The sequence below is a fragment of the Chironomus tepperi genome, unplaced genomic scaffold, assembly GCF_022539635.2.
Source record: "Chironomus tepperi strain 1889 unplaced genomic scaffold, CSIRO-AGI_Ctep_v1 contig_74, whole genome shotgun sequence".
Taxonomy (NCBI): domain Eukaryota; kingdom Metazoa; phylum Arthropoda; class Insecta; order Diptera; family Chironomidae; genus Chironomus; species Chironomus tepperi.
The window spans coordinates 785,930-803,825 of record NW_027226196.1 but is presented as its reverse complement, the minus strand read 5'-3'; the positions used below and the strand labels follow the sequence as shown (position 1 = coordinate 803,825).

Below are 17,896 nucleotides of genomic sequence, written 5' to 3'. Positions count from 1 at the left end.
ATTTTTTGTATCGTGCAGTCATGAACGTAAGAAGATGTATTGGGAACAATTAGAACTCAGATGTAGATCATTATATTCTGGTCCACCACTTCCACCACCTGGACCGGCTATTATTGGCACACCACGTGGCGGTCCATGTCGATGCTGTGAACAATGTCATGCACATCGTGCAGCCATTCCTTACACATGGGATGCTGATAGTCGTTTTTGGGCAGCACAATCTGGAAATTTTTATTCACCTAATCCGGGTGATGAAGGAAATCGGATAGGAACAACAGGTGGTAATAACCAAAGAAATCGTTCATGGAATTGGCCACGTATGCCATGGCAAAGAAATGTCGATCCCTCATCACAAAATCCTCAATCACAGCCACCAACCACATCACCAACTGGTCAAAGATTTCATCAGCCCATCTCAAGTTCCGATTCACAATATGGATTCTCAAATGGTGCTGCACCGGATAACGGCTCTGTATCACAACAAAATGGATATAGTGTAATTGGACCATATGGCGTATGGGGACCACCGCCACCATATAGTGATCCAAATTCACCAGCACGACGTGGTCGCTATCAATACATTCACCCAAATATGTGCCATCAAAATATTATAGAACAACATATCTCACCGAATCAACCGATTCTCGATTGTCATCAACAGCATTCATCATCAGCAACGGATAGTCATTCCGAGCAATTTTGTACACAAGCAAATGTACAAAATCAACAACCAATACAGCAGCCACAACAGCAACAACAACAGCCACAAAGAAATCCAATTAAACGACAAGCGCAATTTAAAAGTAAAGAAAATTATGAAAATACGCCATCCGATAGCGACGGTGGTCCACGTGATAGATTTTCAAATACATTGCCAACACGTAAAACGAAAAAGCGAGCAGATGTTATTGCTGCAAATAAGAGTATTGGCCCAAATAATCCCCAACAAAGAGCAAATGTACAAAATGTTTTCAATAATCTTCAAGCTGACTCAACCAATCAGTCTGAGGTGTCGGAAAATGAATATAATGAGCCAACACATCCGAGTACGGAGGCGTCATCAATGAATCCAACGCCACAACATGTGAAACTGAATAATAATATAAATAATAATAATAATAATTCTAGTAATAATTCTAGCAGTAGTAGCAGTAACAATAATAATATTATTAATCCTAGTAATAATGCGAATAATGTTCGTCGAGCTAAATTGGGAATTGAGAATACAGGCTTTCAACCTATAGACGTGCTTGAACAAGCAGAGATTAATGGTGAATCGGAAGTGTATTTTGCTGATGTCAGTAGCTGCTGTAATATTTCAGTTAAAAATGACAATTATTATGAAGATGCAAATCAACGTCGTATACCGAATGTTGATAAAGCTGATGCTGATGAATATTTATCACAACGGTTTGGTAATCGTGAGCCATCGACACGTAGTCGACTTCCATTTCCGCAAATGGTGTCTGAAGATTTTGAAAAGACGGGAAATAAGCAAATGAATACTAATAATAATAGCAACAATAATGGACAGCCACCGGCTATACCCGCACCACGAACATCAATTATGCAGAAGGATATATCAAGACAAAGTATGTGCTCAATTGATTCGAGTGAAAAAACTGACTTTACAGATCTCTCGCCAGCCACGCCAACTGCAACATTTCAATCATATCCGGTGAATAATAAGCAGCCAGCAGTCGATGGCTATCAACATCAACAGGAGAACTTTGTTGCATCATTTCCATACAATGAACAAAGTCAGGAAGCTCATCGGAGATCAACAAAAAATCTTCAAGATATCTTCTTGTCAGCCGATGCACAATATGAGACAATTAAGGACTCAAATCAGTACGAGACGACACCATTGACATTGAATTATGAACTAAATCATGACATTTCATCATCGTCAATATCGTCGAGTAGTTATAGTAATAATAAATCATCGCCAATTCACTATACGCATGGTAGTACACCAACAATAACGACAGCATCGACAACAAAAAGCACAAATGCGACACCGATTAAGAGACAAAATCTCGGAACAAATATCAGCGCAATTATTCAAAATCTTAGTGGTAATGACATAAGTCTATTGTATCCAGAGAATACAAATAATGGCACTAATATGACACCGAGTCCTCACCATAAGCAGAAACAAGACTGTAATGATGTAATTAATAGTAACATAGTAGTAAATAGTGAAAAGCAAAAGGAGTGGTCTGAGATAAATGGAAATGACCGACGTATGTGAGATGAAATTAATGTTTAGATGTGCTCATCATCATAATCATCTCTAGTTGCTGTCTTTGTGACTACTCGACTTTTTTTTTTCTCATGCATAAATATCAGAGTGTGGCTGACTCAAATTTCAAAAAATTCGAACATTTCGAACTCAACTTATTTTAAAATACGAATTTCCGTTACGAAGAAAAATAAAAATAACGGTCAAAAAATATTTGAATATTATTCGAATATATTTGAAAAAAGGCCGTCTCAAAATTCGGCATTAGATTGTCGAAAAATTCAAACATTTCGAACTCAACTTATTTTAAAATACAAATTTCCGTTACAAAAGTAACGGTCAAAAAAAATTTGAATATTATTTGGATATATTTGAAAAAAGGCCGTCTCAAAATTCGGCATTAGATTGTCGAAAAATTCGAACATTTCGAACTCAACTTATTTTAAAATACAAATTTCCGTTACGAAAAAAAAATAAAAATAACGGTCAAAAAAAATTTGAATATTGAAAAAAATTAACGGTTGTCTTTGAGAAAGCCACACTCTGATAAATATAATTCCATTCCTTAATTTTACTGTACACAAAGTTCTCAAACATAATGAAATTGTATCAAAGACAAATTAAGCATAATTAGATATGATGGTTGGGGCAATGGAAAGAAAATTAAAAAAATTTCGGTTAATAAAATTAAAACTCATTCATTGAAGCGACGAGGAGCTTGATATAGAACTGAGATGTGACAAGTGATGAATTAGAGGCAAAAAAAACTTTTTTTTTGGTAATTTATCCTCCAACCTCCTCAACTGTCTCCTCATTTTCCCCCCTTATCAAAAGCAACAACAATTCCATAAACAAGGCTTTGTAAATTGCACACAAAATGAGAACGACGATGACAACAAAATGATGAATCAACTTTTAATTAGTTCATAATTTAGTTAAAAATACTTTTTTTTTTGACGTCGTCAATGAGGAGGAATTTTATCCTTTTCTATGTGATTTAATATTCAACTCATATCGTTAATGATGATTTTTTGGTTGCTGACGCTTTTAGCTTTGTTCGCTTATTGCTGGCTTAATGATGACAGGGATTGGTAAAGGTAAATTTGGGGGAGTTTAATGTAAATTACTATGGAGAAATTTATCTAGATTCGTTTATTTTTGCCGATGGGATTCGAGAGAATTTAAAAGTACACTCGTGGAAAAAATTGGAAAATTTTGAAAATTTTAAAAAACTTTAAAAATTAAGAAAAAAATTTGAAAATTTACTATGGGGTACTAGGGGGATAAGTACTGAGTAATTACCAACACGCCGTGGGTCCAATTCTCGCTTTGAGTGATTTATTCAAAATTGAGGATTTAAAAATTAAAAAATTTGAAAAAAATATTCAAAATTTTTAAAAATCTTGAAAATTTTGAAAATTTGAAAAAGTTTGAAAATTTTAAAAATTTTAAAAATTTGAAAAAAAAATTTCAAAAATTCTAAACTTAAAAATTTTGAAAATTGCAAAATTTGAAAGTTAAAAATTTTAAAAAACTTTGAAAGTTAAAAATTTGAAAAAATTTTGAAAGTTACAAATTTGAAAAAATTTAAAAAATTTTGCAAAATAACAAAATTTCAAAATATTTGAAATAGTTCAAAAAATTAGAAAAATTTAAAAATTTTCAACAATTTTGAAAGTTGCAAAATTTCAAAAAAGTTGAAAAGTTAAAAATTTGAAAAATCTAAAAAATTCAAAACGTTAAAAGTTTTTTAATTTTCTATAAAAATTTTAAATTTCAAAATTAAATTTTTAAATTATTTCCATGAGTGTCCTATAAAATTCTATCACGTAACATGTGATATTAGAATTATCATTCAAAAGGGTTCAATAAATAAAGGGATATATTGTGAGGTAGATTATAAAGGATAAAAGAAATTTCATACCTGTAATAGAGGAATTTGATTAAACATTATAGGATGTTGTGAAGGTTTAAAGATATTCAAAATGGGAAAGGTTTGATGGGTGCTTTGATTCCTGAAAATTGTTAAAGTAAAAATGAAAGGTCGAAAATAATGAATATTTTATGTAAAGTTATCATTACATTTTATTGAGATGAAGATTTTTCTAGGCCAATGAGGGTTGTTGAATATTTAAGGGATGTGAGTGCTTATGTAACATGCAAAAATGCTATCTAAATTTATGCAAATAGCTTATTTTTGGCTTATCACAAAGGATAGGCTAGATTTATTCAAAATCAATCACGTTTTTATTAATTTTGAGCTTTTTTGGAGATTTTGAAGGGTTTGGGCAGAGTTGGCAGTTGAGGTATATTCAGGGGACGATGTATGATCCCCGATTTGCGATGTCATGCCGACGTACTTCAACCACACGTTCCAAACGCTAGTTTCAACATATTTTCAAGATTTTTAATTGTTCTCACTCAAATTTAACGGTCGATGGACTACCAGACTCTGTTTTCAATCCTCATAACCTCAAAAATATAATTTTCTGTACCCAGAATTCTGCATAAAATTCCCTAAAATATCATCCATCACCCCTCAATCAACATCAACATCAAAGCACACACCAACCTCTAAATAGAATAACAATAATATTTTAATTGTCGAAAATTTCAGACAAGCACTTCGAGTAAAAGTCGATAAATTTATGTTAATTTATGATTGAAAAAAAAATGTTTAATTTCAAAATTAAATTTTTCCGTGAACTTTACGAATCGATTGCCTATTCATCTCACATTCATCGGCTATATAATAAATCATGATAAATAAATGTTAAAACAAAAGTCTATAATTAATAAGTGGGAGGAGGGGGTGGTTCGGATATGATGTTTATTTGTTGAAGGGGTTAAAGGTGAGGAGATATGGAACGAGGGTAGTGAAGTTTTATCAAATTCTGTGCTTGACGTAGACTCGAATTTTGAGTGGAAAAGTCAGCTCAAATCGACCCGACTCCGGACAAAATCGGAGTCAACTTCGAGCTCTAGCCGAGTAAAATTTGAGAATTTAAATCCGAATCTCAAATCGGTCTCAAATTTTACTCGGTTTAGAGCTGGAAGTTTACTCGGATTTTGTCCGGAGTCGAGTCGAATTGAACACAAAGTCTGAGTCGACTTCGAGCTCTAGACTTGGCTTTATATGAAATTCGATTCGACTTCGAACTCTGAATTCAAAATTTTAGATTGAGAATGGAATCAAGAGTGTTTAGTGGGGAAAGTTAGACACCGCAACCCCTCTCCAACTCCAATTTAGCATTCTATATGAAAACCCCTTCTAAAAAGTCGAACTCCACACTTGTCCCCAATTATTGGACTAAATACAAGACACACACTCCTAGTTAAGTGATTAATCCATAGAACAATCAATATTGTGATGGACATCACTAACAATTAACCCCCTCAATAATTCACGCATCGCAAATTACCAATCCCTACATAATAAACTACAACAATTGAAAATAATGAAGGCAGACAAAGCATAAAAAAAGTTGAAAGCTCAGAACCAAATAATTTAAAAACACTTTTTAACTATATTTAAACAAATTTTAAGCATCCTAAATCATTTGACTCACTTTTATTCCACGAGATAACTTCGTAGACAATTTATGTAAATTATTTTGAATGTTTTTTATGTTTGTTATTCAACGTAGTTAAAAGGCACAATCCTTTTTCCTGTAACTTACAAAGCAAGTCTCTTTAGTTCTTACATGTATATTATAGAAGCGAAATGGAATAAAAACAGAACCATAAATAAAAAAAAAGCATTTTTGTTAGATGAAAAAAAAAGAAAAAAATAATAAAAATAATAACAATAATGATAATGAGAAGAATGAAGAAGTTGAATGAAAAGTATAAAAAAAGAAGTAAAAATAATAACAAGAAGAATCCATTATTTAATTTAAATTCATGGAAGAGAATTGTTCATTAATTCTGTTACAAAGAAATCCTTTTATGTAAATTGTTAAGCTCGCAAAAATAACAATATACATAAATATTAGTTGAGCATGGAAATAGTTGAAACTCTCATTTTTTATAGCTATAAAAAAATTTCAATTTTTTTAAGTTTAGGCAAATTTTGTCAGATATTTTAAAAAACTTTTTGAATTAATTTCAAATTCTTTCAAATGAAATTATGTAAAAAACATTTAATGCTGAGATTCCAAGTCTCTCTAATCTCTTTAATCATTATATTATGATAAAATCAAGCAAAATTTGGTCATGTAAAGTAGATTTTGTAACTCCTCAATTTTCCGTGAACTATTATCGATTGAATTCATCTCATGAATAAATATTAAAACAAAAGTCTATAATTAATGTTGGAAATTCAATTTGGGAATAAAATCTCACTACCGACATTTTAGAACCTCTTTGACATTGTATGCTGGTTTGTAAAGTTCGACATGCGACTTATAGTCTGTAAATCTGTCTTTCATGACTTTACAAATTAAATTTTTTCAAAGTTAAATCTAAAACTTGCCAAAAAATTCAGTTTTTAAATATTTGGATGTAAGCAGGGACTCAAATTAATCTCAAATTTTGTATGAAAAAGCCAACTCAAGTCAACTTGACTCCATATAAAATTTGAATTGACTTCAACCTTCGATTCTAATATTGTCGACAAATGTCAGTCAATTGTCTAAGTTTCAAGAAATTTCAATCAAAAATTGATCAGAATCTCGAACAGAATTCTTATTAAACTCGATTTTGCTGAATTTTGTATGAAATCTTTAAGGAATTTAACTTCTGTAACGTCTTGAGCATTGTGCAAATCGTTATCGATATCGACAACACTCTATAAAATACATTGAGGGATCTGGTCTCTGGTGGTAATCGAGCCCACGCACTAACAAAGAATGATAGAGATTTTCAGTATGTTGTCCAGCCACTCAATTTGTACAAACTTTGTGATAAGGCCATCAACAGAGTCAGATGAAAGACCTTTTGTAGAAATCTAAGCTCCACATCGGAGCATGATTCCAGGAATTAAGTAAGTCCAACCACTCGACCACAGAGTCCTAACCCACGCACTGACAATTTCACCTAAAAATCCCAAATTCCGCTCTTTTAAGACACCACAACTTCACACAAAATTCAATTTCATTTTCAACCATTTCAACTCACATAATAAGAATTATTGCATCAAAACACATCTAAGGACACCATTCCAAGATTGAATTACCCATTCAGAATCTTTCAGTATCAACATAAAGATTATTTATTCTGTTAAAAATAATATTTCCATAGTTTTATTCACCGAAATTCGAATCCTTAATGTCTTAGCAACGAAAGCTGTGTCAGCAAAAATAAATTTATGATTTAATATAACCTTCCATTTTCATAAGAATACAAAGAAAGAAATATCCATTAACGATTCGATCCACTGAAGCCTGTTCCTAGAAACAACAAGAAAGGAATTTAATTCATAAAAAGTGTCATATTTTCACTTAAGGTACTTCCGAAAATAACAACCGTACCCGAAATTTGACGCAACAAAATCTGACAAAATGTTCCAAAGATCTCCCCTCGTTATGCTGCCTATTTACTTATTCACCTTACCATTTTTTTTTTCAAAAAAACAAAAAAGTTTCATTGAAATTAATGAAAACGCTTTCGATGTTTCAATTTAATTACATTACTTTCATCCATGAGAAATGCAAATTAATTAATAAATTACCATTTAGTTCCGGGACAATGAAAGTAATGGAATGAAATCCTACCCCTCATCTGCCATTTCTTATTCATTATCTTTTTTCTTCCTCTGTCTCAATGTCTTCCTCATTGCTACGGCTCACTCGACATTCTTTTTTTTATCTTTTCTCTTCTCGTTCCTTATTATTTGGCTTGAGTCGACTTGGATCTTATTTTTTTTTCTTTCTTTTTCGACTCTATGGTATCGAAGCACCGTGAGGAGATTAAGGGAAAAGCAATTAGGAAGTTAAATTTTTTTCTTTTTTTTCTTTCTTATTCCAAAAAAGAAAAGATGGAAGTGAAAAAAATTATCATTATCGTAAAAGCGTTTTTTTCTTCATTACTTAAAAAAAATATATTTTCCGTTTTCTCCTGGGAGTTGTTTATTAATGATGTTGAATTTTAAGGGATGGAAGGTGACTTTAGTTGCAGGCTTTTATACAGCCTGGGGCAATGGTCCTCAATGTATGCACCGATACACACTGGTGATTCAGAGTTCTACTGAAACAACGAACTACTAAGACTTACTTACGAACTAGAGCCTTTGTTAGAATGGGATTCCTGTAATGGCCTACCAATGGTACATCATTGTGAGAAAAGCAGTAAGGGAAAACATATATTGTATAATTTGTATATGGCACTTTGCCATTTGGTCAAATACCTGCTGATAGCTCAGTGGTAGGAGCATGCATCCGAAAATGATAGAACGTGTGTTCGAGTCCCACTCGGCCGAAATTCATCCATTATTCAGAATTATGCTTTTTTCTGTTAGACAACAGCAATGTTGCTATGTGAAGCTTAGGTTGTAACAAAAAACCTGACATCCACTGACAAGGAACAAGATCAAAAAAGGACGACTTGCTCTCGGTATCTAGAAAACTTAGTAAATGCTTGTAAAAAGTTTAATATAATTCAGCTTAAAGAAAGATCAAAAGTTGGATTTTGAACTTTTCTCAGGACTGTTTCTGTAGAAATTTAATGTCAATTTGTCTCCTTTAGGATGAATCTTGAGAATGTCTAAATTATACCCACGCAACTGTTTTCTGAATATGTATAACTCCCAGTATCGTATTCAAGTAACAGGGGGTGATTTTGAATTCAAAATTCTCTCGTTTTGACACAATCATGCAGAACAAATTTGCTTGCTTCATAGAACCGTAGAACCAGAAAAGTCCAACATTTTTGTATGAACATCATTCATAAACAGCCCCCTCTAGTGCTTGTTGGCAAGAAAAAAATTTATGATAATTTCCCATCAAGAAGAGAGCAGAAGAAAAAAAAAAAGTTTTCATTACTTGGATAAGAAAATTATGCATTTTGTTAGGCATAACATTTGCCTTGACTAACTGCGTGTATATCATAAGACACACAGAACTGTGTACGAAATTATGAAGAAAAAAAATTGCTTTATTCATAAAAAGTAAGTCCCAAAAAATAAAATTTAGATGAGATTTTTATACATTCAGTTAAATGTTTTTAAGCACTGTTGAAAGCAGCAAAAAGGGACGCAATGGGATCCTTTCTAAAATAGATCTCGCTATGTGAATAATTTATACAAAACTTTTTATGTTAGTTGAAAATAATTTCTTAAAAAACAGAATTAATGTACGATTTAATAGACGGATATTAATGTTAAGTAGATATACGCTTAATTGTCAATTTTAAATGAATCTTTTTTTTCTTAATTTTTTTTATTTACATCCAAAATTTATTATGTGGATGTGGATGTTTGTAAGAACTTTGCTTTATGATGCAATCTTTATTTGACAAACATGAAAATCTGTATTTTTAGTCTACAAGGTTATTTACATTCGAAAAGATGTAAAAGCAAACGGAAAAAAATTTTTTTTTTCTTGTTACTACCTTGATGTTTAACAAGCTTTATTTTTGGAATTTTTTGAAATTATGATGAGATATGTTTTATGTTAAATTGATTTATTCAAAGAAAATGTTAAAGAAATGAAGGCATTTTTGAAAAGCTTGTTGAGTATTAAAGTAGGATAGAGCTGATATTCTAATCAAAAAAGCACAAATTGATAAATTTATCGAAAGTTTGACGCTTCACCGGTTTAATCCTAGCATGCTGCCTGATTTAAATTGAATTTGAGCCAACCTAGAGTATAAATTCAAACAATATCGTTAAAAATCAAGCACTAGGCCGAAGTGACTCTGGCATGGTACCGAACTAAAGCAGAATCTGAGTCGAATCTGAATCTAGGATCAGAATTTATCATGAAACTCGGAAAAATTGTGATTTTTAAGATATCATTCACATAACACTACAATTTTTAATATTTTTACAAAAGTCCTTGACTTTGAATTCTGACTTGGCTTAGATTCAATTTAAATCATCTCAGACATAAGTCAAGTAAGTCAGGTGACGGATTTTGGATCGATTAATCGATTTATGTTATTCGGATTGGTTTCGCGACACTGCATTACACTATATTAAGCTTCAGGGATCATTGTTTTGGGTAAATTCTAATTATGATCGAGAATTATCACAAAAGTGAACCTAATTATTTGTCAATCTTATTAAATAATTTCCAAAAAATCGAAATCGAGTCGGATTTTATTTGAAAAAGTCGACTCAAATCGACTCGACTCTATATAAAGTTTGAGTCAACTGCGAGCTCTGCTACTTACATCGCTAAACGCACAGATCAATTGTGGTCTATTATCTTCAGTTGATGTTGTCTAAAGCAGGCTTTAACTTTCTAATTTCCGACGCCAAGTGCGTAAATTCATGTAAAAGTGTCAAATTGATCATTAAAAAACTCAAATCAAGTTCATACAACCATCAACATTCCACTAAACCTTTAAAAATTTCTTCCAATAAATTAAGTTAGATATTATTTAGCAAAAAAAAACGTGTAAAAAGGAACTAATGTGAACAAAAAAATTGTATCAAAAAAAAAATAAAAAAATATGAAGAAATAAAAAATTAATTTAATTAGATTTGAGGCACAGACAATATTCAAAGAAAAATTGATAAAAAAAAAAAAGAAAAATTCTTACATTTATGAAATGAAAATTTATTCCTTCTTCTTCTTTTACGAGATATCAAATAGAGCGAATAAAGTAAAGTAAAAAAAATTGTAGAAAAGCTGAAAAGTTTCAAGTGATTGTTATAAATTTTAAGAGAAAATACAATGAGAAATGAAACAGAACAAGAAAGTTTGTGCTTGAAAAGATTTTTGTGTTAAATCTGAAAAAATAAGGATATTGATTCGTTCGACACAGAAAACAATTTTTATTCTTTCAATTTTTAAAATTTTTTATTCTAACTTTTTTCTTCACTTTACAAAAAAAATAATATATATATAAAAAAATAAAAAAAAACATGAAGTAAGAAGGAAGAATGTTGCTTGAAGCATAAATTATTCACACAGAATATTTTTCGCCTCATTGTTATTGCCAGAGGTGTAGTTATTGAGGATCGTGTCCTTTTTAAATAATTTTTTAAGAAATGGTAAATTTGTTTAAAATTCAAACAATCTTTTAAAATACTCGAGCAAGGCAGAGTAGTTGCCAGAGAGTGACTATCCCAATCAGGGTGATGTACATGTAATTGAGTCGCTATCCTGAACAGACAATGAAAATACTCATGAATATGTTCATAAAGTTGAGAATTCTCAAAAATAATTCTCAATGAGAATTCTCAATGAGCTTTTACTCGTATTTTAAAGCTGCACAATTAAAAAAAATCCAAAATTCACCTCTGTCTTTCGGTTTGAGGAAAGCGAACAAAGCAAGTAATTAATGCTTCCAAGCAACAGATTTTCTTTCAAATTTTTTTTACATCAAATTAAATTTTTCTTTTACTCTTTAAACATTATTTTCATTTTTTTCCTTCCGTTTCACGTAGACTTTAGGTGTATACACAAAAGTTTCTATTTCATTCAATTTCACTTCCTTTTTAAAGAATGAAATAAAAAAGCATAAAGAAAATTATTATTATTATTATGAAAAAATATAAAAAAAAGAAGGAAACAAAAAAATAAAATTATAAGAAAAAATAATAAAAAAAAAATTGTAAGAAAAATAAAAGAAAAAAATTATATTTAAAAAGGATGTGCTACTTCGAAGTGTTTTCAATCTTTTTATTTTTTACAGTAATTTCATGAAAGCAGCACTGAGACATAAAGCGATTAACGAGAAGCACGAAAGTATGGTCGACGATTTTGAAGGGTTGTTGCTTGTCTTATTTTGATCTTTATTATTATTATCATCTATCTCATTTCCCTTGATGAGATCCGCCTCCTGTTTCAACTCATCGACTGTTATGGCAATTGCATCATTGAGTGTCCTTAATAAAGGATAATTCTTTTCGGTTCTCTCTGGAATATTTAATTTTACTTTGGGCTCCGTCCTATAATCTTTGAATGTATCAAAGTTTATCGTATAATCGCATTCGCCCAAAAAATCGTCTGTATCCACCGACCTTAAATGCAGAAAGATATTTGATAAATTATGAATGAAAATTGATATCAGACACACCAGCTTACCAGACCATTACACCACCGAGACCTTTTTTCATTGCATAACGTACTTTATTAGCAATTGAACGTGGTGAATCGTAAGACACGACACGTGTCTCATTATTTAATTGAACTTTTGCTAATGCTTCGGATGATTCAACATCCCATTGTGATTTCCATCCATCATTGCTGCTAAGTGCTTGACATATTTCATTGTAACCCATAAAGCCATTCTCACGGGTATATGGTCCGGGAAATCCTTTATCGTCACTTTCATCACCGAGATTTCCATCTTGTTTTGTTATAAATGTACGTCCATAAAATGGCAATCCTAACATGAGCTTTTCTAGCGGTGCACCAAGCTTTATGAAATAATCAATTGAGTATTCAACGTTAAGCTCATTGTCGTTACTCAATGGTGCATTTAAGCCAATCTTTTTATCCCAAGCACCAAAATAATCGTAGCACATGATGTGCATCGAGTCTAAATATGGTGCCAATTTTTTAACATCATATGCAGCATCAATTGTCTTTTTACCAGCACCAAATGCTGAACTAAGATAAAGTTTATGCTTTTTGAATTCTGCAGACAGTTCCTTTACTAAAAGTACAAATGCTTCCTTATCTTGTGGTGAACCGCCTCTCTGTAGATGGAAATAGGAAAATTCTTTAGTTTTTTTTTTGGTCTGTAAAAATTTTTCATCTTAAAAATTAGCCACAAAAGGTTAACCGGAAACATTTGTTGAATTAATGAATGGGTTAGTAGGGGTGGATAAATTTAGATTATTTTAGTCAAAATTAGTTTAAAATCTTAATTTAGAAGTATAGCACCCCTATTTAATTGCACTCAATCTCACCTGTGTTGGATACCTAATAAAAAATAAAAAAAAATTTAAATAAGTACAAATTCAATTAAATTTAAAATATATTCGAGATTACTCCCAGTCCAGATCTAATCCATCGAAATTGTGCTGCTTAATGTAGCTTACTGCCTGCTTCACAAAACGTCCACGTCTGGTCGGATCACCTGCCATATCTGAGTAATTTCTTGAACCCTCATTCCATCCGCCAATTGCCAACAAAACCTTCAAGTGCCTGTGCGTTCTCTTATAGTCCGTCAATCTCTTAAAGCCTGCCTTTCCACCGCCATCCTCTAAATCTTGCCATGGATCTGTTGAAGAGATAAATTACATTAAATATTTTTGCTGTCGTTTTTTTATATCCACAACATTTTTTTATGATATGATTTTTATTAAAAGAAGCATAAAACCAGCTATCAGCACAACAAACACACACAAAAAAAAATTATAATGTGAGGAAAATAGCTTCCAACCAAAGAAACACTCAACATCACATTCACTCAAAAAAAAAAGCAAGCACAATAGATAGGAAGAAGCGTTAACATTTGCATCCTTCGGTTGGTCGCTTTCACTAAAGTGCATAATAATTTCTTTATTGTATTTGATGACGACTTTTGTTTAACTTTGTGGAGAACTTTCTTTTTTTTTTTCTTTGGTATTGGATGCTGCTTGCTGCATATTCGCCTTACGGTTGTTTTGTCTCTCAACAATAGCTATGAGTTTTGTACTCTATCTCATCGTCTTGTGGTGATGTATACATAAATGGAAGAATGAGCTATATACATAAAAAAACGAGAGCTTTTTTGCAGCTCTTCCTGTAACTACACGAGAAGATTGGGAAAGGATGTTATAGTTGAGAATGGAGAATATTTGCTGTGAGATGGGTCATTCACTTGTGATGTCTAGTGCTTAGGTAACATCCAGGATGGTTTTGAACCAGAGATGCAAAACAGGAACCTGAGATGCCAAACAGGCACCTGTAACAGGCAAAAACCATAAAAATTCTTGATAATTTGTGTGGTTTTTGTAAGAAAATTGTACGGTTTTTGACTGTCACCAGGGTTGTAAAACAGGAACCAGAGTTGCAAGGCAGGAATCAGAATTGCAAAAACAGGAACCAGAGATGCGAATCAGGCACCTGTAACAGATAAAAACCATACAAATTCATGATAATTTGTATGGTTTTTCTTACACTAATTACCTAGAAATTGAACGGTTTTCGCCTATCATAGGTGTCTGTTTTTCAACTCTGGATTTGAACTGTATCATTAAAGTTATATCCCATGCAATTCAACAGAATGTCTTTATTGACATCATTTACAAATGACCCCCACAAAAAAGTTCTCGTTTTTTTCTGTGTTTCAAAAGCCTTTTTGTGTGAAGTGTTCTATTAAAAAAATTTTAAGCTTTATGCTTTTGATGAAATTTTTTTGTAAGCTTTTTGATGGAATTTGTTATAAAATTTTTGTAAACTTTCGGAGGAATTTTTGAAGTTTTTTTTTTTTTCGTTTCATATCCGCTTATAACTTTTTCAGAAATTTTTTAACATCCGCTTTTAGCTTTTTGCTGTGATGTTTTTCAAATAAAATGAAATATTAATAAGTTCATTGTTCTCTCCATTAAAGTCCATAGAAATTATTTTTGTAAAAATTATTTCTCTTATTCAAAAATTGAGATTTGTATGGAAATGATGTCTGTTGAAATTTGAATGTTCTAATTGGAGGTTTTCGAGAACAAGAGCAAGACTGTCTTTCTTGAGATTTTTCGAATCTTGGTCCCTAATTGAGAATGAACATTCTCAACTAAATAAGCGTGTTCATGAGTATGCTTAATCTTTATAATTGAGCATGCTCAATTTTGTGAGTACACTCATGGTCGTGCTCTTTATCTGCACGGGGGTCTTGATTAAGAATTAGGGAAACCGAGGTACGGCTCTGAAGCTGACCAAATGTCATAATTTCTCGGGGAGTTCTCTGTTGCTACTAAATGTACCGCTATTTGCCGGGATATGTCCATGAAAGTAAAGATTAAGAGTCTATTTAAACAAACCTGCCTCAAGGATGATAGACTCTACAATCAGTATAGAAATAGGTAGGTTTACATCCTGCCATCTCCAAACTCAACATGTAAGAATAAAGCATCAGAAAGATCGCTCTCGGTTACAGTCTTGGTCCCGGTCTAGGTTTCCGGTTTTATTCCCGGTCTTGGTCCCAGTCTCGATCAAGACCCCATTCTCTGTCTTATTAATTCATTGATTCAGAGATGCAGTTTATGATAAGAATCGAACTCGGGTGTTCATAAAATAGTCATATAGAGATGAAGTCTGTTATTTAACCATTCGACTACAAAAGTTTCACATTCGCTCTGACAGTTTCATTCTTATATGGTTGCTTTTGACATATTCTGCGGATTCTCATGTAGCGCAAAGCAAAGAAAATACGACCTATGCTTCACATCATTACCCAAAGACGTCAAAAATGAACAAACCCCTTTGAATAATAAGTCCATTATAAATGTAATAAGCTTACAATCCTCGACGAGTAGCATGAAAATTTACGAGAAAAACATTTTCAAAGTCATTCACCTTCCATTACAAACAATAAAAAAGTAAATTTAGTCAGAAAAATCTCAACAAATTTCATTGTCGGATCACCTTGATTTCTACCTTAATCTTATCATGCCAAACTTGAAATTATATTAATCAGATTAAACTAATCTTATCATAAATTATCATAAGCATTGATTTTTATGGAATATCATAATCCAATACCAACAATAGCTTGACAAATTGTTCTGCAAACTACAAAATCCGATTAATTCTTAAATCCATTCACAAAAATTATCCAAATTATATAATCAAATAGCTCCATTCATTGTGTAAATGAATCAGAAATTTAATTAAGCGTAAAAATGTTCTTGTCACTTCCTTCAAAGTTTAATTTATGAAGCGCCACGATACTTTTTTTTTTCAGCAATTTGTCAGATTGCTTATCACAAATTTTATTTTTGTGCTGTAAACGATATCAAGTGCTTGAAACATCAATGTCAATTCCAAAAATATTTTCTATTCTTATATCAATATTGTAAGCGTTGAAAATAGGCAGTAGCACAAAAAAAGCAGTTTCGCGCAAGCGGCAATTAATCGCGGATCTGGCAGGATTTTTTTTTGAGTTCTTTGTTTAGAACAGAAAAAAAAACTTTGGAAGCGTCTTTGGAATGTGGAAAAACATTTTCAACAATAGATATTCATCCTCCATATCTCATTCTCTAGTTTTTAGCAGAGTTGGGAATCTTGGCTGTCTTCGGGCATTTTTTGGCTTTGTTCAATAATCTGCAGTCAACTGCAGTTGATGAAAGGTGTCACTGACCATCGGTCGATCGCCAGTTATCGGTCGTCGATGTCAACGGTCGTCGATGTCAACTGTCGTCGATGTCAACTGTCGTCGATGTCAACCTTCGTCGGTGTCAACAGTCGTCGGTTTCAGCATTCGTCGATGTCAACTGTCGTCGATGTCAACTGTCGTCGATGTCAACTGTCGTCGATGTCAACTGTCGTCGATGTCAACTGTCGTCGATGTCAACTGTCGTCGATGTCAACGATCGTAGATTTCACCAACCATCGTCTGACCATCAGTATTAGATATCAACGGCTATCGGTGGAGCCCGGACGTAGGTCTCAACGACCCACGGCCAGCTGCCGGTGAAAAGTTCTTTTGCCCACCGGCGGCAGCCGATGGCAATTGCCAACTGTCGCCGTTGGATGCCAAAAGTAGATGATATTCCACAGGGTCTTACCAATTGTCATCAGTCAATTACCAACTCTGCCTTCAACCCCATTTCGATGAAACTTTATCACTTACAGTTTTCATATCCCCATGACTATTTTCTTTATTTCTTCTTTACCCCTTTCGTTTCAGTTAATGCGATGTAACATTAAGCACACAAAATTTTCATTCTCACTCCATCACTCGAATCCTTATAATTTTATCGGTTTATGCAAAAAAACCATTGAGAAATTTCAATTTGTCAGAGATATTCCGTTGTAGATAAGAATAGCGGTAATAAATTTCATCATACAAAAACTAAATATATATATATAGCAGCTAAGCGCCTTATTATTCACAAATGCTATTCACCTCGAGGATATTCTTCACTCTTTTTTGTTCAAAGTGACAATGACAACGACGTTGACTTTTTAAATTAATAATTATATCTATTTTTTTGTAGTGAAATAAATGTTTCGTCACTTAAGATTGTGAATTGAGTGAGGAGCTTGTGATGGATATAAATGTGGCAGGCATAAATGCCTTCGAGAGTGATGAAAAAATTTTTTTTTGTTGGATGCTCGACTTTTTAATTAAAACTTAACCCAGAATTGTCATTTAACAGTTGCTTAAGTACACATTCATACTTTAACACTGTGGAAGCATTATTGCATGAAAAATACAATTTTATGCATGAACGTAAGGTATGTATGCATATATACATTAAATGAGCTAGTTTATATTTTAAATATTTTGCCTTTCCCTTGAGTAGCATTTTGTGGGCTTTTGACAAACTTTTACTAAGTTGGTGTTAACCCTAACAGAAATAGGGGTCGCTTTTAGGTATCGTAGTGCTCTTTG

General features: G+C 32.3%; 2 protein-coding genes across 5 annotated transcripts in view; one reads left to right on the top strand and one right to left on the bottom strand.

The window, feature by feature from the left end:
• LOC139085616 (putative uncharacterized protein DDB_G0286901) overlaps window positions 1-3,446 on the top strand; it is a 197,964-nt gene extending 194,518 nt beyond the window's left edge. For 2 of the 3 annotated variants that reach the window (XM_070633706.1, XM_070633708.1), the window contains one exon: window positions 19-3,446. In XM_070633706.1, coding sequence (XP_070489807.1) covers window positions 19-2,254 — 2,236 coding nt within the window. In that variant the 3' untranslated portion in view covers window positions 2,255-3,446. The remainder of the gene's footprint in view (window positions 1-18) is intronic. The other variant, XM_070633707.1, reaches the window with a different exon arrangement.
• A 7,734-nt stretch (window positions 3,447-11,180) lies between these two features.
• The window catches only part of Cht2 (Chitinase 2), a 38,798-nt gene continuing 32,082 nt past the window's right edge, over window positions 11,181-17,896 (bottom strand). For both annotated transcript variants that reach the window (XM_070633679.1, XM_070633680.1), the window contains exons 4-7: window positions 13,351-13,582; window positions 13,269-13,281; window positions 12,439-13,055; window positions 11,181-12,374 (exon numbers count right to left, since the gene is read on the bottom strand). In XM_070633679.1, the coding sequence (XP_070489780.1) occupies window positions 12,041-12,374; window positions 12,439-13,055; window positions 13,269-13,281; window positions 13,351-13,582 (1,196 nt within the window). In that variant the 3' untranslated portion in view covers window positions 11,181-12,040. The remainder of the gene's footprint in view (window positions 12,375-12,438; window positions 13,056-13,268; window positions 13,282-13,350; window positions 13,583-17,896) is intronic.